Here is a 27408-nt window from a genome sequence, read left to right as displayed (position 1 = left end):
GCCCCCCGGGAGTCTTGCGAGGCGCCGCTGACCGGCCGGAGTCTGCCGAGCCGCTCCCCCGCCTCGGGCTCCGGCTGCGGCTGTCGGCGGCAGCCGCTCCGCAGCTGGGCGTCCCGCCTGCTGCGTTCGGAGCGGTCTCGGGATGCTGCCGTACTTCTGCTGCGGGTTTCTCCTCGGGTAGCGAGGTGGGAATGAGACTCTTGCCGGACGTAGGCAATCCACCCGTGATCCTCCGCAATTACTGCTTAATCCTGACCGGCTTTCCCTGGCTCTCAGCCGGTTTCGACAACGTGAGGGCCTCCATTCTCTGCCCTTGGCAGCTCTTCGGAACCAGAGAGCCTGTCCGAAGTAGAGGACGTGAAATCCCAGCAGACTGCGTTATCCAGGTAACACTGCCTTTGTGCTCAGCGGCACCTGCAAAACATCTGAATAGATCTGTAAGATGTTCTGCCGGAGCGAGGGTGAGGTGGAGGGAATCTTTAATGCTGATTTGACTAGTCTCGTTCTAGTCTTTGCTGTAGTCCACATAGTCTGCCCAGCAGAGAGACATTCGACTTAATTCTCTCTTGTCCCGGAGAGTCTCCTCTCAGACATGCTTAAAAATCGTTACAGCTGCTGTTCTGAGCCCCTGGTATGAATGAAGCTTTAAGCAACAGGTTACACATCACAGTAAACACCTTAACTTGGTTCTCGGGTAACATTTTGCCCCAGAAATTTGTCCTTAATGATTTGGTGGATGTATTGCTGTCTTCTAGAGACATGCTCCATTAGGAATGGTGCAAGCATGAAAATATCCATAACAAAAAATCAAACATCCATATCCCAGTGAATGCTAATGTCAACAGGAAATCACAGCTTTCCTGTGTTATTTCATGAGTATTGCATAAGTGTGACACGCACTAGTTTTCATGGGATGCAAATTTTTCATGGGGTGCAAAGAAGTAGGAATCACGGCAGAGGAGCCCGTTAAAGGCACTGCACAATTCAGTAAGACGCTGATCAGCCTTCAGCCAGCAACACCAAGATTAACGACAGAGGGAAATGCCAATTAAAGAGGAGAGTTAGCCGAAAATAAACACCAGGGTAAACAAGTGCCCATCATTACACAGAAAGAATCTGTATGAAGAACCTCCTTTTCTGTACAGAGATATGCAACAATTTTCTTCTTTATTTAATGCACCACAGTGTCCATTTGTCTTTCTTCTGGGTCTGGGTTTTTTTTTCCCAGATTCAAACATGTTGCCTTCCAGTTTGATATATTCCATGTTGTGCTGGGTCTTCAAACAGCATTGGTGGTACTAACCCATTTAGGTAGAGGTCCACCGAATGCAAGTTGTAGAAAGCTAGCGGTGATCAAAAGCGCAGCGGCCAGACAGGTAACACAGTAGCTGACATTGTGTTTTCAAAAAGGTTAGAAGTATCCCTTCTACCTAAGTACCATCTGTTCTTTAAACAAAAAAACTTCACACGCTTGGAACCAGAAGGTTATAACATTTCCTAAAGCATTTACACTTACCTCTTTAGTACTGATCTATGTGACTGCTCTTCCTTAGTAGATTACTTTAGCATAGTACGTTATAGAGAAGTGACTGCATCCAACGATTCATGAATGTATAGCTCAATGTACAGTGCTTTTAATGAAATAGGTTTGCAGACTGAAGTTAGTCTTTTTCTGTCTGCAACCTGAACATGACTCGGTAGTTCCTTAAGTCTGCTTAAGGTCAGGGCCTGATGAGAGCAAGGTACATCATAATAATAAACATTACAGAAATCTTGTGATTCATGTGACCCAGGTTATGTGACTATAGTCTCCATTTGTCTTGGCAAGTACAGCAGTTCGTGCTGACTTAAGTCAGTTTTGATCCCTCATTCAGTTCCCTAGTAAGGCATTTTATATTGTATGCTGAGTTCTGGTGTAAGTAGATCCCAAGTACTTGCACTTCATAAAACCCAAGGCAGGCTTAACAACAAAAGTTTAATGTGAAGTGCTACTACATGCTGTTTGCTGTTCTTTCTAAGGGCTTCCATTCTAGCTTAGAAAAAGATGCCAAAAAAAGAATTGTATTATCTACTGAGCAGCTTTGAATTCTTAGCAGAAGACACAATTTCTCTTCAAGGGAGTCTTGAAATCTCTAACATGCTTTTACTATTTCCCTGATGAATCGGGAGCACTTAGCACTCAGATCAATGTATTTGAGGTTTATTGCTGTAGATAGCAAGCCAGCTCTGAGTTCTGTGCTAGGCATATAATTGTTTTCTACATCTCTGATCTCAAAAGATTGTACCCCATCGACCCACCTGGCATGTTTCCCAGGCATAGATTTAACATCCTTTCACTGAAACAGAAACTTCATCCTGGTGACATCCTTAAGGTTTTCTAGTTGTTGGTGATCTCAGCAGCAGATTTTGTAGTACACAAATATATCTGTGTGTTTATGTACACACATGCTCAACGTGTACCATAACAGAGTTTTAGAACAGTGTCATTTAAAATGAGCAATAGCAATTACACATTTTCAAAATACTGACAAAAAGAGGATATTTAGTTGTTTTATGTCAGAAGACAGAAAAAAAACATCCACTGCATTGTGAAAGATGTTTCTCCCTTTTTCACACTCAACCTGTGTTAGCAACATAGTTTTGCTAGGTTGGGAAAATCCTTACTGAAAGCTACTGCACAAATGCATGACAGCCTAAGAATGCCAAGATGCTTGTGTCAATTAAAAAAAAAAAAAAACCCCAACTTGTTTTAAGATCTTGCTATGTGTTGAACTTTTTTTTTCTTTACCTCCTTTACACATTACCTCCATTGCCTGTGCCGGCACTGCATGTCTCTATGGGGAGAGACCCTCCAAGGACAATTCCTGTGGGGATGGAATCCGATGTCCCCCACGCCCTCTGTTCGCTCAGACAACGCTACATCATGGAATGGTCAGGTATCATAGTACCCTGTAGCAGCAGCTGTCTTTCTACCCAAATATTCCTGGCCTGCTTTGTGTATCTTGCCTAACATGTAGTGCTGCAGTCCCCAAATGAAGTATTTTTTGCTGTGCCCCATCATTTACCTGCAAATGTAAGTAAATTTTGTAATCTCTTAATATACCATTTCTTGGAGTTACCAGAGTATGTTTATTAATTTAAACATTAATTTTTGGTCTGGGAAATTCATGACAATTTTCACGTAAAGAGGTAATCTGTAACAAAGCAATCCCACAGTAACAAAACCAAAATGTCAGGCGAGTATAAATGTCTTAAAATAGCACATGTACAAACACAGTTAAAGAGCACAACATTAAAAAGCTAAAGCTTCAAGAACAATTGTATAGTAGGCAACCAAAATTCAACAGACAGGCACATTATTTCACAGACATGTTTCCTAAAGGTAGCTTCTTAGATGTTTTCTCAGGAAGGGGTTGATCTGTTGTTAAGCACTGTAAATCCTGAATAACCTGTTGGACTGCCTTATACATGAACCTGCAATGGATCAAATGAGAAAACCTGTGACTAAGGCCATAATCAAGACTGTGAGGATATGTATCTCAAAGTTCATCTGAAGTGTAACAGTACAAGTGTGCAACTAAGGATCAGAGAAACAGGGTTTGCTGGAAGTAATGTAGTAATTCAGACAGTTCAGTCAGATGGAGCAAAAAGAGTTAAGAGGTCTTGGTCACAAAATCCTTCACATCTGACACAGATGGGTATCATGTGATGATGAACTCACGTGCCAGAAAAGCTTGCCCATTTTTTTTTCTTATTTTCTATTCTGTTAGTCTAATGAAAAATGTAACTTGAACATTGATCATCTTGACTTCATCTTAAGTCTAAATCAAAGTGTAACAATTGCAGGAGTCATAGGAAACAATATTCCCCTGTTGAGCTGAACATCTTGGATCTACTGGATTAGCTGCAAAATATTATTTTCCCTTTTTGCAGTCACCCAGTTATGTTAAAGCTACTTCATAAAACTTGACTTTATGTTTAGACAGTTTAGAATAGAATATTTCAGTTGTATGGGATCATCTAGCCCAACTGCCTGACCACTTCAGGGTTGACCAAAAGTTAAAGCATATTATTAAGGGGATTGTCCAAATGCCTCTTAAACACTGACAGGCATGGGGCACTGACCATCTCCCTAGGAAGCCTCTTCCAGTTTCAGCTGCTCAGTCTGTTCTCTGCATGTAAATTTCTCTCCCACTCTTCAAAATTACTTGTTTTTAGAATCATCTAATATTTTACGACATACTTCAGAGTAAGACACTTCCTATCAACTGATGGAGTGTTCTTCCTGTCATTAAAAGTTAAAAGTCATGTAAAAGCTTTTGTAGAAGTTCAAGCCATTTTACAAGCTACAAGATACTCGCTTATCAGTGAAGCACGACATCTATATGGCAGTTAAAGATTCTACCCCTCAAAAAGTCACCTAAGTTCTAGGTTAAAAACAGTAAGAGCCATAAAACAGCTAGGTTTCAAAAAGGAAGTGGGGAAAAAAGCTGACAGAAAATTTTAAGTAAACGCTGTTTCCCTACCAGGATATTTGACAAGAGTTAATATTAAGCAATGTTAACTAACAAGCTCGTGAAAAGCATCATTGAACTTAACAGTTCTCAGGGCCCCTTCTCTACTGACAAAAAGCATGGTCAAGAAAGACTCATTTTGCTGAAACGTAGAAATGTGGCTGGTGAGGGTGTCAGAGTTGACAGTCACTGAATCAACTGCTTCCTACATTTCCATCTAGATGACCCTTTAAGTACTGAGATTATTTGACTTCTTGGTGATCTATTTTGATCTGAGCTATGTCAGAAGGACTTCTTGCAAAGATCCTGTGCACTACAGACTTCAGAAAAGCAGTCAAATGACAAACAATGTAAAAAGTTTTATTTGATCTGTATCATGTGTAATTAATCCACAGTATTTTCTCAATTATAGTCTGTCATAAAATATGAATAAAAGCATCTTTTTTTTCTGCATACACTGTCTCCCAAGTGCTAAAAAAACAATTACAGCAGATTAAGAACAAACCTACAGCATTCCTTTACTTTAGCTGGTTCTGATACAGAGGCATACTTTTTTATTTGAGAGTCAACTCCAAGAGACTTAGCTAATTGCACAGCATTGGTATCGTCACTGATTAGCGTCCCAAGAGCCACAAGCAGTCTAAAAATGGCTTCAAGATCTTGAACAACTTCCATAATTGTGCTGATTACTGACAAACATTGAGCTTTGCCCTCAATGTTGTTGACTTTAAGTAAACACACAGCATAGTTCAATGTCAGCGTGGCAAGCGCAATGTGGATGTTCTTATTATTGCCTGATTTCATTTCTATTGCTTGTGTCATTATTTCATCCCTTTGTTTCATCATAAGCTTCTGGCCTGCCGGGCTGACAAAACAATTGCAAAGAGCTCTAAGCGCCAACAGCTGGTTTGCTTGCTTTCCTTTGGGGTTCAGAAATTTAAGGAGAAGGATGATAAATTGTACATGATCCTTTTCACTGCAGAAGTTCTCATTCACAGTGGGATGCCTGATAGACAGTCTGAGAATGTCTAGGGCTGGAAAGACAATATCTAAGAAACAAAACAAAAAGATATTTTAGTATTAATATTGCATTATGTGCAAATGTGCTGGTGAGTTTCTTTCAGATACAGACCTTCTTAAACCCCTAGCTTTGGGAACAGACAGTAACAGTATCCTGCAGAAAGAGATTCAGGTAAAGCACAAGTTGTTTGAAATTCCTAAAGACAAGTATTGACAAACCCATTCTAGTAACACTTCAGTTAATTACAAAAACCATACACCTGAATTTAGGATAAACACAGTGCTTTGCAAAAAAAAAAAAAAAAAAAAAAATCTTACAATCTTTCCTAAAAGCTCTAACTGATAACACTGAAGGCAACACAAACCATGGTAACTAATCCAAAAAAGGTCTCTGAAAGCTTCTCAGTGGCTGAACGCCCCTACACAGGCAGCATCTCCCTTTGTCCGAATTCCATATCTTACAGTTTATTATAGCTACAAAATTGCTTAGAGAAAGAAAAATTAGAAAAAAAAAATTTAGACTACCTTCAACTCTCAGACATGATTTGAAAATTGAAAAAAAGAAAAAAAAATGTCCTCAACTGATCAGTTGAAAATCACTGTAAGGAAACTGAACTGAGAGTTCATTCAGTAGTTCCCCTCCACTTTCCCAAATTTCAAATATATCTGGCTCCTTGGGTATAATATCAGTATCCCATACTTATAACCAAATCAAAGCTGAACCTGCTTAGCTATTTATTGAGAAGTTTTTCCTGTAGATATGCAGAATCTTGAGAATTAATGCTTTGTCCAGTACAAAGAGCCTGAAAGGTATGAAGACATTAGCCGTCAACAGCTCCCAGCTGTGCAAAACATAGTTTAAGTGATGTTATATAATGAACATGAATTTTTAATACAAAAATATTCTTCCCATTAATAAATCTTCAACTGCAATTTCAAGAAAGAAGTTTATTTTAAATGCATGTTTAGATATTTGTATATGCAATGTATCCATTTTTTTCCAGAATGTGCAGTAACAACCAAAATAGCCTTTCCAATCCATTAGTGCTGACAATGGTACATTATCAGATGAAATTATATCACCTCCACTTGCATTCATTCAGAATGTCATTTCACTGATGCAGTTCTGACCACATAACCTAGCTTCAGTAACAACTTCTCTTCTACAACATTAAACAAGAGCTTCTTTTGAGATTTTTTTAATAATTTGTCTCCATAATTTCATCTCTGATTTAGTAACAGCTTAGGACTCCAACCTCACACTAGTTTGCTCTATTTCCAAACAAGCCTCACACTTCTTTCTTGAGGATGTTCCTGCTAATGAAATAACCATGACTGATGTTTATATCAGGTTTCTCCTTTACATTTACTGTTGTGCCAACAACAAAACCTGACAACCAATTACCAGTTTGGCAATTCACGCCACTGCCCCTGCTACTGATCAGTGCTATTAGCATCTGTTCATCATCTTCTGGTTTCTACTTGTGTTATAAACTCTTGCGACAGACACTGTGTAACAGCCAGCATAACAAGACTTTTGGTGCATGGTGAAGTATTGATGATGACGGTATGAAAAATAATTGCAAGTATCTACCTTCTGGCCAGTTAACTGCTCTCCATAAAGTCTGAAGTTGCTGTGCTGTAGGTGTTTCTGCAGAGGTGTTACATGTTGCAGACAATAACTTTTCTAGGGTTATCAAGTCATCTTCTGTAAGCTTATGTTCTTCAGTTGCACTGCCATTAAGTTCCTTTAGTTTGCCTGTAAAACCAATGGAAGAGGCATGGCTTTCTCACATTAGAGCTTCACAAATCTGTATCTTGCATGTAATACTACAAAAGCACTTTAGACACAAGTTACAACTACTGTAATTTTTGGGGGGGTTGTTAGATTTTTAAACATTACTTTTCCCAGTTTCATCATTTTCTGATTTTTTTAATCATCGCAATGACTGCTACTATTAAGCCCCCTCTAATACTGCAACACAAAAATTCAGAATTCACATCATGTTAGCCTACATACAGGAAAAAATGCAGAAAATAATCACAAGACCATTAGTTTCCATAACTGAAATATGATTCCTTTTTTGCTCTTTTCTATTATTAGGTAATAGAAACAATAAAGAAACTGTATGTTCTTAGTGTGATCCCAGGTTTTGTATTTTTACTTATTTAAGTGCCATAAGCAAAATATGATTGCACCACATCCTATATTCAAATTTCAATGTAATTTAAAAAATCAAAGTATTGGAAAAATTATTACCGAATTTGCTTCAAATGGAGCTAGCATTAAGCACCTGCCAATCATGGATCTTCCAGAACTGATGAGGGCCATGGCAATTAACACACAAGCAGGCAGAATTACATTAGTACACCCTTATGAGTTTTATAGTACACTCAAAAATCAAATGTGGGCCTCTTATGAAAAAAAAACCCACAAAAAAAAAACCCAAACAGCTATTAAATCCCAGTCCGGCCATAATATTTACAAGTGTATTTAACCATGTACTGTTACAAAACTGCAGAAAACTCAGTAAACCTAGTTTTCAGATTCTAAGCTTCAAAAAACCAAACAACCCACTAAGCCTGTGGTTAATACAGTCATCCTTCAAGAATACTGGACAAATACAAACTGATGCTGTATGTTTTTAAGACTAAAAGTCTCTGTTTTGCTATAACATAGGAGAAAGAAAGCCAGTCTTGCCATTCTCCCTCCTAGGAAGTTCTGGACAAAATTTTACTGTAAAATCTGTGCAAAACTAAGAGGAGGCTAAATCTATTTACTAGTGACAACCTCCTGAAAAAAAAAAAATTCTAGTTTGTGAATCCCTTATTTTCTCCCTGAACAAATACCAGAGCACAAGAAAATTCAGGGAAACATGATGAGGCTGACTGAAGATTGATGTTTTTCAACAAAAAATGAAACCTAAGCAATACACAGAAGTGCAATACTGCAGACAGAAGGCCCCAGAGAGACCCTAACAGGCTTGAAAAGTAGACTTGTGTGAAACTCATGAAGTTCAACAAGGCCAAGTGCAAGGGTCCTCCACCTGGGTTTGGGCAACACCCAGTATCAGTACCAAGTGGACAATGAATGGATTGAGAGCAGCCCTGAAGAGAAGGACTTGGGGATACTGGTTGTGAGAGACTGAAAGAGTTAATGTCTCAAACATTGTGGTGGGGCAAGTTATGCCTAACTACGAACTCTGCATAACAATGAACACTGCATAGCAAGGAGCCCCAGGTGAAAAGAAAGCATCAGCACCGATCAGCACAGGATGGGGAAGGATCAGCACAGGATGGGGAAGGCGTAGCAGAGGCTAGCTCCCTGTTCTGATAATGCTGAGCAGGGCAGCTCACCATGCATGGCCAAAGATCAAACAACGGTCACAATCCTGCAGGGAAGAAGTTACTCCCTAAACAACCCTCAAGCCCACGGATCCATTTCCCGAAGGTTCTGGAAGCACAAACCGCACATGACACCTAATTAGCCGAATGAGTTCGAGTGCCTGCCTGAAGGAGGGGCAAGGATGATAAAAGGGCAGAGACTGAAGCCCCATATGCATGCACCCACTGGAGCCGGAGCCCTCGGCTGACTGGACCCCTTGGCTGACTGAACTAACACTGGACCCAGGACTGGTGAAATCTTTCTCTTTGTCTCCGTAATCCCTACACCTTATCCCTTTAGACATAAAACCTTTGACCAAGTCTGGGACTAGGACTGAATCCAGCCGCCCCTGGGCTCCTCTCTGAGAGGCAGTCTAGAAACCAAGGGGATCCGCTCTGAACCTTGTGACTCAATGGGAGGGATCCCCTTGTCTTCCCTGAACTGATCCCCAAATAAGCAAGGCCTGTAGTATATGTTTGGTGATGTATGGTTAGCACATGTTACACAGTTTACTCACATGGTTTCATGCCAAATTTTGTTGTGAGCATACCAATTTTGGTGGTGAGCACGCCAATTCTTGTTGTGAGTGAATAAAAGTTGAGTTTTGTGAGTTAAAGGATCCCTGGTGTCGTTTCACCTTAATCCTGAGCTGGGACTCAGCAAACCTGAGTCATCATCCTGAGAAACTGGGACGTGATACTGGTGGGCTAAAAATTGGACATGAGCCAGCAATTGGACATGAGCCCAGAAAGCCAACTGTATCCTGAGCTGCATAAAAAGAAGTGTGGCCAGCGGGTTGAGGGAGGTGATTCTCCGTTCTTGTGAGACCCCACCTGGAGTACCTCATCCCCCATCTGGGGTCCCCAGCACAACACAGATATGGACCTGTTGGAGTGGGTCCAGAGGAGAGCCACAGAACTGATCAGAGAACTGGAACACCTCTCCTATGAGGAAAGCCTGAGTGAGTTGGGGTTATTCAGCCCAGAGAAGAGAAGGCTTCAGGGAGACCTTGTTGCGGCCTTTCAACATATAAAGGGGGCTTACAAGAAGGATGGGAGGGTAACTTTTTACCAGGGCCTGTAGTGACAGGACAAGGAGTAATGGTTTTAAACCAAAAGAGACACAGGAACAGGTTGCCCAGAGAAGCTGTGGATGCCCCCTCCCTGAAGTGTTTGAGGTCAGGTTGGATAAGGCTTTCAGCAGCTCACCTAGTGAAGGAGGTCCGTTGGACCAGGTGACCTTTGAAGGTCCCTTCCAACCTAGACCATTCTATGATTCTATTATCAATGAATATGTATAATATGATTGAAATAACCAGGGAACTGCTGAAGTCCTGTATACAGCCCCCATCAGTTAATATTTTAAATAGGTAAACAATACCTAGACATGATTTAGCATTTAGGAACTAACTATTAGAAAATGGAGCTTTATGTTTATGTCAGAAAAGGTAATGGATTGTGGTCTGGTCAATAAACCTCAAATAACCACTTGGAACTGCCAAGATTAGGGAAGAAGTAGGTAAAAGGTAATTCCTTTTACCAGGGAGACATTGTGACCACCAACTCATTGACCACCTACTCAAATGAGACCAACTACTCAAAAGATGACAATGACGGAAGAAGACAGAGTCTGCACACTAATTTACACGAGAGGTGAAGAAGAAAAAAACAATCATTAAGTGAAATAATAATGAATATGTATTACTTAAGTATATAAATGTGGGAATTTTTGAGATAAAGGTGTGCTGTCTTGAGACAGGCACCCATTCATGTGCATCAATGAAATTAATTTGAAAATATCTCCACTCTGTGTGTTACTGGCTTGCACACCAGGTAAATGAACCCTGTTTGAAGGACAATTCCATGACTAAGGCCAAGAGCTTGCTTTCTTCAAGAAATAGGATAAAGGTGAATGTATACTTTTTCTAAAAAGCAGAATCTCTTGTTTTAAGTTTCGTTATCACACTATCTAGACAAATACATCTCCAAGCTCTGTATAGAAAGGGGAGGGAAGGAAGCAAGAGAATTTTAATTTGGAGATCTTCAAGGCAGGTACATTGTGAATATAAACTAGTTTTACAAAACCCTTAAATGAACTAAGGCACTCTACAGAAACACACTGAAATAAAGTGGTGACAAATAGAGTAGAGATTCTGTGGAACAGAAAATACAGAGGAAGAGATAGTAGAATAGGAATAAAGCACAGGAAAAGAGAGGGAAAACAAGCCAATAATAACATTACTAAAGATCTGTACAATTACTAAATATTGTACACTGTTTTCTTTTTCTGTTATGCAGAATGTTCTTTCTAAATATAGAAGTGACCATTGCAACCTGTGAAACAGCAGAATGCAATTAGGGGTGGAATATATTGGGTTTGTGTGGCCAGGTTTTGGTAGCGGGTGGGGCTACAGGGGTGGCTTCTGTGAGCGGCTGTTAGAAGCTTCCCCTATGTCCGACAGAGCCAATGCCAGCTGGCTCCAAGATGGACCCGCTGCTGGCCAAGGCTGAGCCCATCAGCAATGGTGATTAGCACCTGTGGGATAACCTATTTAAGAAGGGAAAAAAAGTTGCTGGGGCACAGAAACTGCAGAGTGAGAACACGCAAGAGAAACAATCCTGCAGACACCAACGTCAGTGAAGAAGGATGGGGCAGAGGAGGTGCTCCAGGTGCCAGAGCAGAGATTCCCCTGCAGCCCCTGGTGAAGACCATGGTGAGGCAGGCTGTCCCCCTGCAGCCCATGGAGGATCCCACACCAGAGCAGGTGGATGGCCGAAGGAGGCTGTGACCCTGTGGAAAAAAGGTGCTGGAGCAGGCTCCTGGCAGAACCTGTGGACCCATGGAGAGAGGAGCCCATGTTGGAGCAGGTTTGCTGGCAGGATTTGTCACCCCACGGTGGACCCACACTGGAGCAGTCTGTGCCTGAAGGACTGCAGCCCATGGGAAGGACCCACGCTGGAGAAGTTCGTGGAGGACTGTCTCCCATGGGAGGGACCCCACACTGGAGCAGGGGAAGAGTGTGAGGAGTCCTCCCCCTGAGGAGGAAGGAGCAGCAGAAATAACATGTGATGAACTGACCACAACCTCCATTCCCCATCTGCCTGTGCTGCTGGGGGTGGGGCAGGGCAGGGGGAAGACGGGATGTAGGTAGAGAATTTGGGAGTGAAGCTATGCCCAGGAAGGAGGGAGGGGTGGGGGAAAGGTTTTTTAAGATTTGTTTTTATTTCTCACTACCATACTCTGGTTTGATTGGCAATAAATTAAGTTAATTTTCCCTAAGTAGAGTCTGTTTTGCCCATGACAGTAATTGGTTGAGTGATCTCTCCCTGTCTTTATCTCAAGCCACAAGCCTTTTGTTATATTTTCTCTCCCCTGTGCAGTTGAGGAGGGGAGTGATAGAGCAGCTTTGGTGGGCACCTGGCATCCAGCCAGGGTCAACCCACCACAATGCCTTACCTTAAAACTTCATAGATTACATTGTATGGCTATTTGGTGAACTAAAACTTTCATGAGTAAAATCAAAAAGGGATTGTACATGACTGGCATACCCAGCAGCTGCGTGAAAAAAAAAAAGTACAGTATTCAAATGTACCAGCTTGATAAAAAAGATGCCAAACAACAGCAGATAGAAGCTGAGGGGAAAAAAAGAATTGATATCCTGTATTAAAGTTCTTGTGAAATTTACTCATACTTCTAAGCCTTCAAATACATGCACCATTAAAACGACGAATGGAATTTTAAAAGGTCAAAACTAAGAAACAGTAGGAAAGCTATGGGAAATCACTTAGCTTTCTGAAAAGATGAAAAGCGAAGTTACTTCAAACAGATGAAAAATAAAACCATCCTTGAAATTAAAACACTGACCCAGTATCTGCATAGGATTGGCCTGGTCAAAGGTGACAGCATCCTTCTTTGGAAAATAAATATTTTCAACTTTAGCCGCAGCTGATTGGTAGGCACCCATTCCTACATAAAGGAAATACGAAAAGTTCAACAGTGTACCAAAGTGTCTGACATAGAACAATATCCCACCAGTAAGTCTCTCCTGCTGGACATGTCTTAGAAAAGGATCTTTAAAAAAATTGAATGCTTATGCAAATAGCTGTCATTCCTTACATTATTTTTACATTCAAGGGTTAAAGCTTAAAGCAATACCTTGTTCTCCCCACGTAAAAATTTACAAGTGTAAATTATTAACAGTGATTTCTGAATTACATGAACTAAATATAGTCATTCATAGGAATGGGTATTGCAGTTAAGACATGAAAATGACAAGGGTCATTTTAGAACAAAGATCCCTCCTGCCCCGGAAATCTTATCTTTTGATTATTTTCATAATGAATAGACAAAGTTTTTATACATTGGAAGATTTGCAGATATGACCAAGTTATGTCACATGCAATAGTAGCCTGAAATCTCTTCAGAAAGAGTAATGAGAAGCTTTAATCATGTCCTATAATGACTTCCTAGAATCACAGGTGAGTTAGTGGCTGATATTGTGCGATTTCTGTTAACTACATATATCCATTTGTTTGAGAGGATTTTTGGTTTCCTACTAGTTACGTTGTTGATCAAAACCAGATTACTATCATATATTTTAAAGCTTCTGTGCATGATTCCTGTATGTAAAAGAAGGCTCTGTTATCCCTATTTTCTGAATAGTTTTGAGTATAAGAAGCTTCAATCTGCTCATTATTTTTAATTAAGTATAAATTTGCATCAATATAGAATCCATCTCAAAGGAAAAAATGAAGCAAAAAAATCAGGGATGCTTTTCATTGGCAGGCATCATCTCTTACCTGTATATGGATCAACTCCACCCACTGGAGCTACTGCATTTGATGCTGAACCAGGAACATAGCGACCAGCACCTGAACGGAGACATCAGGCTTTTTAAACACCACCACTGGTAAAGAAGTAATATATATCTGTATTTAGTTACTAGTTTTCAAACACCACTATTAAAGGTGTTATTTTGCACTAAGAGAATTGAAAAGTCTTCAACACTTCCTGAAATTTAAGGATTACATCTATGCCTATGTGTGAGGGCACTACTGGTGGCAATGACGGCACTCGCAAGCGAAGTGACCCACAGCTGGGAGGCATGCTGGCATGGTCTCTGGCACCCGCTGGTGCAAAGGCCCTCAGCCAGCAGATACTTTATCCATGACAAGCATCGGGGAGGGCAGCACTGCCCAGGCCTGGCCTCTCCTGTGGGAGGTGGACTCTGTTTGTGGCACTGAGGCCTCACATGAAGGAACTGCAGGATCTTTGCATTTGCAGAGACCACAGCCTTAGCCATACGAAGCAAGGGAGGAGAGACAGCTGGAGACCACAGTAGAATAGGAATGGAGAAAGACTGCCAAGATGGGGAAGGCTGAAGGCTGCAGCTTTTGGCAGCAGCACAAAGGCTTCTGCTCCACCTATAGATCTGCAACTGCAGAACAGGCATAGTGCCCTGGCACTGGTAAGGACAATCATCCAACAGGAGATGCATCAGAGCCAGCTGAGACTGCACGTCGCTTCCGCAAAAAGGGGAAAGGCGAGCAGCAGTGGTGGGAGGCTTCCTCCTGCAGGGTATAGAGGCATCCATCTACTAACATGACCCAGTATCTTGGGAGGTTGGTGTCTGCTGGGGACCAGGATACTGCAGAGAGACTGCCAAGGCTTGCCTGGCCCTCAGACTATTACCCCACTACTCTTCCACATGGGCATCAATTATACTCTCCAGGACTTCCTTGGCAATATCAAGAATGATTAGAGAGCTCTGGGGGCAAGGGTGAAGGGCCCAGGTGGAGTTTCTTTGATGCTGTCAGCAAAGCAAAAACACTTGAGTAGAAACAGACTCATCAACAGGGTCAGCAATTTGCTGCATGGCAGGTTTTGCAGGCAGGACTTTGGCATCAATGACTACAGCACCCTCTTTGAGGGAGCAAGAGCTACTGTTCAGGGATGGGATAAGTGACAAAGCAGGGCTGTAATGTCTTTGCAAACACGCTTGCTAAACTGCTGATGAGGATTTTAAACTAGCTATGCCAGGGATTTTTAGAATCTAAAATTCAGGGTGGAAGGTACCAATAAAGGGCACATAATAAGAAAAAAGGAATAAGGAAGAAAAGAAAACTACTTTATGAATATACCCATTCCTGTGTTGGCCATGTGTATGAGAGTTTGACAGAACATAAGGTTTAAGACCTTACTCCTCTGCTGCAGAAGAGAGGGTGACATGAGGCAGACCAGACAGCATAGTGCTCTCTACTGAACAGACTTGGGCATGCTTTGACAGTAGCAGAGTCCACCTTACCAGTCTGTCCCACATAGAGAACTGCAAGAAACAGTAGTCTAGAGCCGAACACTGAATGCAACTGATCATTGAATACATCTTAAATACTAGCAAGACAGATTATGGATTTTACATTACCTGTAAATGGATCTGCTGCAGGCATCATACTTGATCCAGACGAAGAGCCTGGAACATAACGTCCAGCACCTAGTGAAACAGCAAGAAAAGCAATGACTACTATACACAGCTTGATGTTATTAAAATGTCAATACTTTTCAGACAGAAGCAGCTCAAAAATAAAGCCAAACAACAAATACATCTTATTGTGCTGTTGTAAGAAATCTGATCCTATCCACACAAAAGTCCCCTGATGCTCAACAAATTCTTCCTAATTATCTGAGGTCAGAAATTTGTTTTCTGGGCCATACGCATTACATATGCGGACACAGCCAAATCAAAAGTATGTGCGTCAATTCACATTACTGCAGCTCCATGAGTTGCATCTGAACCTGATTAGCCTCTATTCTCACTTCTAGTTCATTGCAAGAAAAAGATTTAGCTCAATTATTTTAATGACATTTTATTCCTAACTTCATCTTTGTGAAACTAGTTGAAGAGTAGTTTATTTTGTAAATGTGATAAGCAGGATGTAATTGATAAACATGGTTCAGCTTATGAGTAATTAACTTGTTCTAGTTCCATTTTCTGCCTGAAAAAGGGTTCTTTATAATTTCACTCAGTTACAGTTCATTCTCTAGCTAAATTTTTGTATTTTATTAAGTGCCTGAACAGCACCTGGCCACCTCTTAGAGTAATATGAAAAGTGGATTTTTCTTCCACTGGAAAAAAAAAGACTAGACTGAAAAATACAGCTGTCTTGATTAAAATTTTGTTGAAGATTTGTTCTGACAAATACTTCAGAAATTTGTCAAGTTTTCCTGTTTTTCTTGTCAGATCTATCTGTGCCTTGCCCTCAATCATTTGAGGACCTGAAAACCCTGTACAAGAAGTGCAGGAGCTACAACACTGAAATCTGCCTGAGCAGAGACTGAGGTGGACTGAAAACTGACTGAACAGCCAGGCCCAGAGGGTGGTGATCAGTGGCACAACATCTAGTTGGAGGCCAGTCATTGGCGGTGTAGCCCAGGGGTCAGTACAGCATCCAGTCCTGTTCAACATCTTCATGATCTGGAAGATGGGTCAGAGTGCACCCTCAGAGAGTTTGCTGATGACACAAAACTGGGAGGAGTGACTGATGTCATCATTTAAGTTTAAAATTATTACCTGTAAATGGATCTGAAAATTGAGCACTTGTACTCAACAGTGTTTGCCCCTTAGTGTTGTCCATAATAAACTTGGCCACCTGATCCAGAAACATAGGATTTAGGTCATTCTTTTGCAGGAAGTTGTATGCAGTCAGCCAAGGATCATCAGTGATGTTATATGGCAGTTTGTAGGAAGGCCCACTTTCATTTACATCAATAGTGAAAACATAGTCATACTCCTTTAAGCAGAATAAAAATAAAAACAGATTGGAAGTTTGTCAGCACTTTTTACATAAGGATGTACCAAATGCAGAATAATAATGGCCCAGGGCTAAGCTTACAAAATTTGATACTGCTACTTGCAGATTGTATCAATAATACTCTCCTACACAGGCTGCAAGAAAAAAACAAAACACCATACTTAAACCATACCCTGTGCTTTCCAGAATTCTCTGCCTCAAGAAGAGCAGGGTAGAACAACATACCATGATAACGCGTGTGCAGATACACAAATGCATCAGGTAACTCTCATGGACAGCTCTGGCTGCCTGCAAAGCTATAGGGCAGTCAGATACCTGAAAAAAACTTCAGTCTTAAAAGCACACCTCTAATACTAGAAAACAACAAATTCCTGGGTTTCTTTAAACCACATGAGAGATAAAATCAGTATCTCAAAGGCATGCATTCTGTGGTGGCACTAGACAGAGACTTTTCTATGTATATGTCAGTAAAGGAAGCATTTTTCACCTTATCTGTCTTTAGGCTCAAAAGTTACTATAGAAAACGGGTACAGAAAGCCTGGTACCTAACATTTTAGGTAAGCCTTGCATTATAAAATGTACGGTTCACTTCCTTTGGAAAGGAAGTTAAAAGTAACTTTTCAAGGTATTAGCAATAAATACTACAGAACTTGATTGTTTCTCTACTAATAGTTTACCTGTCTCCAAAATAATTTGTCTCCGTTGGCTTACTCAATTTACAAAATGTGGTTCAAAAGTAATAAAGCAAGTAGTACTTATCTATACTTCTACCCCTGAGTTTTAATAGATCAAAGATAACAAAAAAGTACCAACAAATACCTACTTTCTAAATTATATTTTATCTAAGCAAAGACTGGAATAAATTTTTAATGGGAAATTAAGCATTTTACTTAGGAAGGAATAAAATCAGTTTAAGTTTGCATATACCTTTCCTTCAAATAAAACCTTTCCAGATGTTTGTTGTGTGGCTCCAGAAGAACCAACAACATCACCAATCTTGATCCATCTTCCTTCACTAACACTCCACTGATATGCTTCTATTTTCCCATTATCTTTAATAAGCCGTGTCTGTCCATCCCTTGTTCCTGTAGACAAGAGTGTTTAAGAGTTTGAACAAATTCAAGAATACGATTTGCTTTAGGAGAGAAAAAAGTCTTCAAATAGCCCTCAAATTTAAAGATGAAAAGATAGTTCACCAACATTTAAAGTCACAGCTGTCATGGTTTAACCCCAGCTGGTAACTAAGCACCATGCAGCCACTCACTCCCCGCCCCCCATCCAGTGGGATGGGGAGAGAATTGGGGAAAAAAAGTAAAGCTTGTGGGTTGAGATAAGAACAGTTTCATAGGACAGAAAGGAAGAAAATTATAATGATAATAACAACAATAAAATTACAACAATAATAAAAAGATTGGAACATACAAAGCAAGTGATGCACAATGCAATTGCTCACCACTTGCCAACTGATGCCCAGTTAGTTCCCAAGCAGTGATCCGTGCCAGCCAGCTCTCCCCATCCCATGCCTAAGGCAATATCCCTTTGGCCTTCTTGCTGGCTGGGCATGAGAAGCTGAAAACTCCTTGACTTAGTATAAACGCTACTCAGCAACAACTGAATACATCAGCGTGTTATCAACATTCTTCCTAAACTATATCCAAAACATAACACTATACCAGCTACTAGGAAGAAAATTAACTCTATCCCAGCTGAAACCAGGACAACAGCACAGGAAATAACTAGCTACTACATGTTGCAACAAGAATAGCAGAAATCTTGACAATAGCATTTTACGGTAATAGTATCTGCCACCAGACTAAGTTGCAAAAGCATCCTTAAATATTTCAAAAATTTACCATTTTCCCAGGGAGATGACAATCAAGAAGGGTGATATTCTCCCATGGTCTAACAAGATGGAAAGCTTCATATGATTTTAAGATTTATGCCACTTTCTGATCAGAGCCAAGTGCTGAGGTCACTGGTTACTTCGCCTTGGGAAAAACTATTTGTCTATTTAAGAGTAATCTTAACTACCACTGCTTCCGCTGTATTCTCAGTAATCTCCCAAGTACCTGGAAAGCGTGAACTGAGTCAGTCAAGACAAACTATTTTTCATGCCGAAAGCTAAAGCAGAAATTTTGCATCTACTTTTCTTTTAGGAAAGAAATTCCACATTCAGTAGCCCTTTTGCAGATTACATAACTGTCTTATATACTATTGGCACAGCTACTGTAACAGATCCAAAACATCTTGAACAGCAGCAGCCTGAATTCCACCTTCTTCTCAATTATCTCGTAAGAGAAATATTTTTTACCATTTTAGTCTACAAATATATATATTTTTTTAAACTTATTGAGTCTTGCCTCCAAAAGAATCAATGAGAGGATAGTAGAGCAAAATCAAGCTGTTTTCTTCAGCAACTCTATTGAAATTGATCAAAGCCTTAATTTTCGAAACTATGGAAAGTTTCAGTACCTCAGAATCAAGATTTGGAGGCTTCTCTAACATGACAAAAGTACAGTAACTTACCAGGATCCTTGAGATGTTCTCTTCCAGGAAGTTCATCAGTGTTAATATCTCCTAAGTCACCAGTTTTAGGGTCAATGGATGCTTGGGAAAGCTCATTTTCAAAAGCCTGAATCTCCTCAGCACTTGCTGTGCGTTCTAAAGACTCTGTAAACACTCTTATAATTCCATCACTGAATGGAGAGAAAAAATCCAAGCAAATACTATTTTAAATGTCAAAATGATTACATACATTCCAGTGGTGACTTCTATGTCATGAGAAAACATCTTTATTTCTAACAACCCATCCCAATTATTTTTATGAAAGGAATTAGCTCTCATGCTAAAAACACCCAGAGAAGGATTTAAGCAGTTAACCCCATCTGTAGTATAATTTTAAAATCGAGGTAGGATACGCCTATCAAAAGGGTTCTTTATACAGTAGTTAAAAGCCCATTCTCAGTCTATTCATGGTTTACCACATTCACAAAGAACTCACTCTACCTCTGTGATTCACGTAACAATGACATTTAAATTTAATCACACACACACTTTGATGGCTGTATTTTTAAATTTAGATGAAACTGATATCCAAACTTATGCTTTCAATCTCGTCCAGGGTTTGCAGATTTAGATCCAAAAATATGCTAAGAGTAAAACCTGGATACCTTGCACCAACTACGATGTCACCATTGTCTAACACACAGCAGCACCATACAGACTGAGCTGGGAGTCTGATTGTTTGAGCACATTCCCCTTGTTTCCAGATTCTGAGAGATCTATCCTCTCCAGTAGTTACAAAATCTGAAAAGACAAAAAAAATAAAAATTAAAACTTCTAATGTATATTTTTAGTGTACTGTAATACTGGATACCATTCTGCAACTGGGTACCTAAAAATTAGAACAGTGAAAGAACCTTTCTACAATTTAATACATCTCTCAATTGCAAGAAGAGAGCTAAAAGAAAGCCACCACATGTCTTCTCAAAAAAAAAAAAAAATAAAGTGCATAAATTGCAGACTAAACAGCCAGACAGGGAATGAAATTATGCTCAAGACAAACAAACGATTCCTTCCTCCTTTCAAGAGTTTAAAAAAAGAACTTTGAACAATTTTGTAACCACCACTGGTTTAGCTTACAATGTACTTGCACAGTTTCACATTTGTTTTAAATTCAGATTTTTGCAAGGTAGGCCTGCTTTTTCAGGAAACATGCATTAAGCACTCTCAAAAGCCTATAAACTCCTCAATGAGAAATTTTAAGGCATAAGAGATTTATGACATACACTAATTGTGCTGGGTTTGGCTGGGATAGAGTTAATTTTCTTCATAGTAGCTAGTATGAGGCTATGTTTTGCATTTGTGTAGGAAAAAGCATTGGTAACACAGGGATGTTTTCGCTACTGCTGAGCAGTGCTTACACAGAGTCGAGGCCTTTTCTGCTTCTCACCCCACCCCACCAGTGAGTAGGCTGGGGGTGCACAAGAAGTTGGGAGGGGACACAGCTGGGACAGCTGACCCCAGCTAACCAAAGGGATATTCCACACACTATTATGTCACACTCGGCATATAAAAGGCTGGGGGAAGAAGGAAGAGGGGGATGTTTGGAGTTTGTCTGGGCATTTGTCTTCCCAAGTAACTGTTACGTGTGATGGAGCCCTGCTTTCCTGGCCATGGCTGAACACCTGCCTGATGATGGGAAGTGGTGAATAAATTCCTTGTTTCGCTTTGCTTGCGTGTGCAGTTTTTGCTTTAACTATTCAACTGCCTTTATCTCAAAGCACAAATTTTCTCACTTTCACCCTTCTGATTCTCTCCCCCTTCCCACCGGGGGCAGGTAGTGAGCGAGCTGCTGTGTGGTGCTTAGTTGCTGACTGGGGTTAAACCACAACGCTAATATACGTGCACTTTACCTGTTGAACAAACACGCAAGTGTCCCATACACCACACAAAGGTCACTGACTTGAAATTTCTTCTGCAACTGTCTGCAATAGCTAGTTCTGAATCTTTAAACCTCTAACTCTGAAAACAAATGCAATTAAGCCACACACATAAAATTCTTAACCTAAACTATTTATAATGTACTTTGAAAATTTCCTGTGGAAGTACCTAAATTTACATTATCTCAGACTGATAAGCCATGCATTACCATTTCAGTACTCTGCAACTGTGCTAAAATACAGCTGGCAACCTAAATGATAGTTTTGCCTATCGCTTCACCAAAGCTTCACAGTTAAGCCTTACAATTAGGCCTAACCCAGGACCTTTCATCTTACCTACAGTCAGAGCAATTCTGCTGGAGGTGTGATTTACAGTCAATCACAATATTTTTTTTAACTATTTACACTAAAGGGAAGTAGTAAATTAAATGATACCCGAGTTCTTTAGTTGTGGCAGCTCCACAGAACTACAGAATGCCTACCTTGTAATTTAATTTTGGAAGAACGTTGGGTAATAGTCACAAAAGTAATCTTACCTTTACAATGAGGGAAGACAGAGATGCTGTATATATAATTTGTATGTCCATAATACACCTGCAGACATTCACCAGAGATCTGCCATCTTCGAACACTAGCATCATTAGCACAGGAAAGGAATTCCATTTCACTGAGAATAGCTAAACCTCTCACACAATCTTCATGTCCTTTACAAAAGAAAGGAAAACTTAATGTGGCTTTTCATTCCACTAGCAGCAGTATACCATTTCTAGTTAGCTCACATCTAAATCCTGGCGACCAATCTTCATTATGGAAGCAGTTTAAAAAAAATAAAAAGCAGTGAATTGCTCATTATTCTGCAAAAAAAAATCTAATTCTTTTAAAAGTGATGCGACTTATGGGCATACAACTTGAGAAACTTTAAAAATATGGCCTAAAAATGGTTCAATTTATCTATGGTTTTGTGGGGGTTTAATCTTTTTTCTTTTTAAATGACCCTGACGGAATTACCAACTGCAGCAACATTTACCAGTGAATGTTCTTTCACATCTGCCTGCCTTCCACAGTTTAATAGTTTTGTCAGCTGAACCAGTCAGCATTAATCCCTGTTCAGGAAGTATTTTCACTGCCCATATTGCAGCTGTGTGACCCTGCAAAAAACCAACATTGTTAGACTTGTCAGAATCAAATTCAGAGTCCCTATTTTATATTCACATAGAGGTACTTCATACCTGTAATGTCATCATACATCTGTCATTCAACCAGACCTTGGCTGTTGTATCCCATGATCCACTTAATAATGTGCCAAACTTCCCAGATGAAAGGCTGCAAACTGCAATGAACGTTCAAATCAGCACTGACAAGTTTCCTGCATTGCCACCAATCTTATGCCAGCAATTTAAAGAGATTTATTTAAGATTTCCTTGGTATTAGTAGCATATTTAGTGTTGAGGAGTTGGGGAAGAATTAAGTGGCACTATAGTTGCACTGCAACCTAGAAATGAGCTGCTTAAAAATCTCTTTACTTTAGATTACAAAATTTCACGTATTTTTGCCATTCATATTTTTAAGTTTCCCTTAGTACCAGATCTCTTCTCATCAGACTAGAGTATGTTGACAAGCAGGTTAGATAACTAGTCAAGACACAGAATTAATGCAAAGGTTTAGTTTTAAGATTACTGAGAAAGCCAAGATTTCATCAACATGTATTAATTTATGTCCTCAAGAAGCAAGATGTCATACAAAAAATACTACTACCAAGAAACTGTGGTGACATTTAAAGATTTAGCAAAAAGATAATCTGCAAATGCTCCAGTAACAGTCAGGCATAAAACTGAAGACACACAGTGCTAATATGGTTTACTAATCAGTTTACAAAAAGAGCTAAGTCAAAAACAGAGAGTACCCTGTCCATGTAGTCATTCATAAAAGGAAAGTATGGCCTTATATTTCTTGCTTCTGTGGCTCCACAGTGAGAACTGGACAGTATTCTACCCTGTCACTTGTCATGCCCTACTTTTTCCGCACTTTAAAACAGATTTTACAGTTAATGTAATTTTACATTTTTTAACATTTTACTGTAAAACATTACTGTAAAAATTGCTACAAATACTTCTTTGTAGGAGAATCTGTAACTTGTCTAGAATACCTTATCCCTTTTTACACCTCTGGAGGGAGCATGTCACATGTTATTTTAACTACTCATCCATCCCAGGTTTCTGATGAAGTACATAACTATTCCATGCCTCCTTACACAGTGACATTATTTTCTTTCTCAGAGAAAGCCAAGAGGTTTATAATATAAAAATAAATTTTAGGTGCTGTTTAGCAGTCCAGGGTATTTTCAAACTGGCCTCCTGTCCTGGATTCAGCTGGGATAGAGTTAATTTTCTTTCTAGTAGCTGGTATAGTGTTACATCTTGGATTCAGTATGAGAAGAATGTTGGCAACACACTGACCTTTTCAGTTGTTGCTAAGTAGTGTTTATACTAAGTCAAGGATTTTTCAGCTTCTCATGGCCAGCCAGCAAGAAGGCTGCAGGGGCACGAGAACTTGGGATGAGACACAGCCAGGGCAGCTGACCCAAACTGGCCAAAGGGGTATTCCGTACCATGCAACATCATGCCCAGTATATAAACTAGGGGGAGTTGACCTGGGGGGGATCGCTTCTCAGGAACTAACTGGGCATCAGTTGGCAAGTGGTGAGCAATTGCATTGTGCATCACTTGCTTTGTATATTCCAATCCTTTTTTTACTATTATTATTTTATTACTGTTATTATAATAATTATTAGTTTCTTCCTTTCTGTTCTATTAAACTGTTCCTAATTTAACCCATGAGTTTTACCTTTTTCCTTCCAATTCTCTCCCCCATCCCACTGGGTGGGGTGGAGTGAGTGAGCGGCTGTGTGGTGCTTAGTTGCTGGCTGGGGTTAAACCATGACATCTCCACAACCATTCTTTAATACAGTTTAAAAAAGTCCCAAAACCTCCAAGCCTTGAAATGTTTATTTTTGACACCCTAAAATTACATGATTAGACTGTTCAAAGGTCTACTAAATACTAGATCAGCTCATGAAAAGAAAAGCTTAGTATACTAATATGAAAATTGCTGAACCTTTCATCATATAGCTCAAGAAAAGGTATACAAAGTTGGTTTAATGTCAGATGTTGCAGTGACCTGACTAAAGAGAGATGAATTTTCTGCCGTGAGCTTTTAGCCTTTACTATGTATTTAAAGCACCAATTAATATTAGATCCCCATCTAGGTAACAAAATGGGCAGTGAAAGTTTTTTTTATTTAGGAAGCTGACTCTTTCTACTTCTATCAACTTTGACATAAAAACTAAGCTTAATACATGGAGAACTAAATTAACTGCTTCTTAAAAATGCAACTCTTGGCAAAATTATAATCATTCTGTAAATTGCCATGTGTTCACATATACAGTAAAAGCTCAAGCATTCATCAGTGTAAATTGGAAGTTCTTGCAATGAACTGTCACTGCATGAATTGAGATTATAAAAACCTATTTGCAGAGGCCATAATTAAATAGTTTGCTACATTAAATGCTAAAGAAATCAAAATTGAGTTTTGTCACTTCAACTTAATTTCTCCTCTAACAAATCACATTAACTTTCATGAAACAAACTCCAAAGTAAAATTACTACATACCTGTGTTCTTATGACCCTTAAGGACATAAAGAGGAGCTGGGTTGTCAACTGTGAAAATGCAAATATTATGATCATTGCCACCAGTTGCAATCAGCCCACGAGGATAGAGGTCACTTGGAGGTATGATGCACACACAAGATACAAAATTTGAGTGGCCACTCATACAGTGCATTTCAGTAAAACCCCTGTTAAGACTAAACATATATGATAATCAGTTCAAAGTCATGACAGAAACAGTACTTATCTGAGGCACTGAATTACAACAGATGTTTTATACTCCAACTCTTGAATTAATAACTATGCTTATGTTGTGCTATGTAAATACTGTGGATGACCTAGAAAGAATGAAAAACTTAAGAGAAAAACTATATCCCAGTATTTCAACCCAGTAAGCAATATCTAAAGCTTTCCACTTGTTTTTCAGTAATGGTAGGCCTGGAAGGACTTAGTTTTGGTTTTCCCTCCTCATTGGTAAACACTATGCCCAATTTGATCAGAAGTAGTTACGGTTTACCTTTACGAAATCTTTTGCTATCTCAAGACTCAAATATGTATCCCAATACACCCTAAAATAACAGAGCACGTAAATGAAGAAAGTTTACTGCCTACCAAATCTATTCACTCACTCTTAATTAGGAGCACTGTAGAGGTTTAATTATTACATAGATTATAACTGATTCTAGCAGCACCCTTATATCTTCATCACAATCCAGCCTCAATAGTAACAGCACTAACTAGAAAAAGCTACTTATCCCCACGCAATAAATGTCTGGGTTGTGGTGGTGTTTTTTTGTTTTGGGCCCCCCCCCCCCTTCTGTGTTTATCCCCCCCCCCAAAACAAACAAACAAACAAACAACCCATAATGTATCATATCACACTGTCCTCCTTCAAACTTTAATGTTTGGGAAGCTTGGAATATGTAGGGAAGTCATGATACTCTTCTAAATTCTAAAACGTCTTCTCTACTGAAGGTGCTGAGAACAAATGAAGGTAACATATCTTCCTGTAAAATTTAAATAACACAATTAACATACAGTAGTTTGCTTACCCACTGAACCCTGCCTACTGTAATCCTAGAATCTTCAAAGCAGAGAAAATCGTTACTGATGCTATGACTCTGCTTAAGTTACTTGTGTATTCCTCACAGGGCCCTCAAAAATTGTGGGTTTGAAGATGACTTCCTTTCCTGCAATAAATTTCTAAGCAATTTAACAAGTTCTTCCCCTTGTGATGACAGATTTAAGATGACACACTTAATGAGATTAGTCTTCCTCCCCCTCAGTTGCAGAGCTACAGAGATCAATTGAAACACACACGTGAGCATTCAGGCAAATTTGCCAATTATCTCTGTTTCACTGGAAGGCAGTGGAAAGAAAACCCATGCCTAACAACTTCAGAATGCAGTTCACAATTTGAAACTATAGACAAGTGAGGAGATACGTCCTGTGGCTTCCCACATCTCCACCATCTCCTATTCACACTGCTTAGCAGTACCTCTTCTGGTCATAATGGTATGCTGAAAAATTCACTGAGTGAATTCAACAGGAAAAATGCAGTAGGAGAAAACCCTGTACAACACGAATATCAAAGAAAATAATGTGGGGCTTTTTTTGCCTTTTCCAATGTCTCTCAAATTTTCTGCGTAGTTTTTGGTTCATGTTCCATTTTACGTTCAAAGAAGTCTAGTCAGCCAGAGCGAGAAAAGTTTTTTAAAAATATTCAAAGCATACCGCATTACTGTCCCAAATGCAGCATCGTTACTTAGCAGGATTACTTTGGTACCGAATACCAAGAGAAGGAAACGACGTTAATACCACCCGGAGAGAAGACGCCCGGATTTACAGACATTATCAGCATCTGCAAAGCACGCTAAAAATGCCGACGCACAGCTAACTGTCTAGGCAAACGCGCCCTTCCCCAAAAGCAGGCACGCAAGCGGCAGTGCCTTAGCCCCCAGCGAACAGACTCCCGCCGCCACGCTCAAGCCCGCCGCCTCCCCGGGCCCCGCCGGGAGTCCCGAGAGACGGGGACGGGGACGCGGCCGCGGGGACCAGCCCGGCGGGACCCCAGCGCCCGCACCTCCGCGCCCTTCCTCCCCGCAGAAGCGCACTCCGGAGCGGCCGCCCGGGCCTGCCCAGCGCCGGCGCCTCTGCCGACGAGGGCCGCGGCCCGGCACTCACCCGTCAGGAGCCCAGAGCCGCGCAGTTCGGTCCCGGGAGACGGACACGAAACTGCCCTGGGGGAACAGGCCGCGGGTCAGGCCCCGCACGTCCTGCCCGTGCCCCACGAGGGAGCAGCGGAGCCGGTAGGCGCCGCCCTCGCCCACCATGGCGGGAGGCCGCCGAGCTGTCCTGACACAGCAACTATCCCCGCCGCCGCCGACGCCACCGGAAACTGCCCAGCGCCGCGCCGGAAGACGTGTCACGGGGCACGCCGGCGGGGGGCGGTCAGACTCCGCGTCCCGGCAGGCACCGCGCCCCCAGAGCCGGGCAGAGCCGCCGCGCTTCCGTCGCGGCGCACTCTGGGAGTTGTAGTCTCCGCGGGCCGCTGCCCGCTGAAGCCCCCCCCC

The 27408-nt window shown here is 40.6% G+C and overlaps 1 protein-coding gene and 1 long non-coding RNA gene across 2 annotated transcripts; one reads left to right on the top strand and one right to left on the bottom strand.

Annotated features, from left to right (window-relative positions):
• The first annotated feature begins 8 nt into the window (after window positions 1-8).
• Window positions 9-8813, top strand: LOC104838402. The gene is made up of 3 exons (XR_775058.1): window positions 9-185; window positions 277-386; window positions 8388-8813. It is a non-coding gene; the product is annotated as an uncharacterized LOC104838402 (long non-coding RNA).
• Window positions 4060-27216, bottom strand: PLAA (phospholipase A2-activating protein). Its single transcript, XM_010578129.1, has 14 exons — window positions 27020-27216; window positions 24839-25032; window positions 22399-22499; window positions 22197-22317; window positions 21706-21873; window positions 19898-20033; window positions 19254-19423; window positions 17655-17812; window positions 16487-16706; window positions 15341-15409; window positions 13719-13790; window positions 12784-12885; window positions 7129-7293; window positions 4060-5563 (listed from the first exon to the last, which is right to left on the bottom strand). The coding sequence occupies exons 1-14, from the start codon at window positions 27166-27168 to the stop codon at window positions 4998-5000; spliced, it is 2391 nt and encodes a 796-aa protein (XP_010576431.1). The 5' UTR covers window positions 27169-27216; the 3' UTR covers window positions 4060-4997.
• Between the last annotated feature and the right edge of the window lie 192 nt (window positions 27217-27408).

The sequence above is a fragment of the Haliaeetus leucocephalus genome, unplaced genomic scaffold, assembly GCF_000737465.1.
Source record: "Haliaeetus leucocephalus isolate CR32 unplaced genomic scaffold, Haliaeetus_leucocephalus-4.0 Scaffold605, whole genome shotgun sequence".
NCBI classification, from domain to species: Eukaryota; Metazoa; Chordata; class Aves; order Accipitriformes; family Accipitridae; genus Haliaeetus; species Haliaeetus leucocephalus.
The sequence above is the reverse complement of the archived record's forward strand: the minus strand, read 5'-3'. Positions and strand labels throughout refer to the sequence as shown.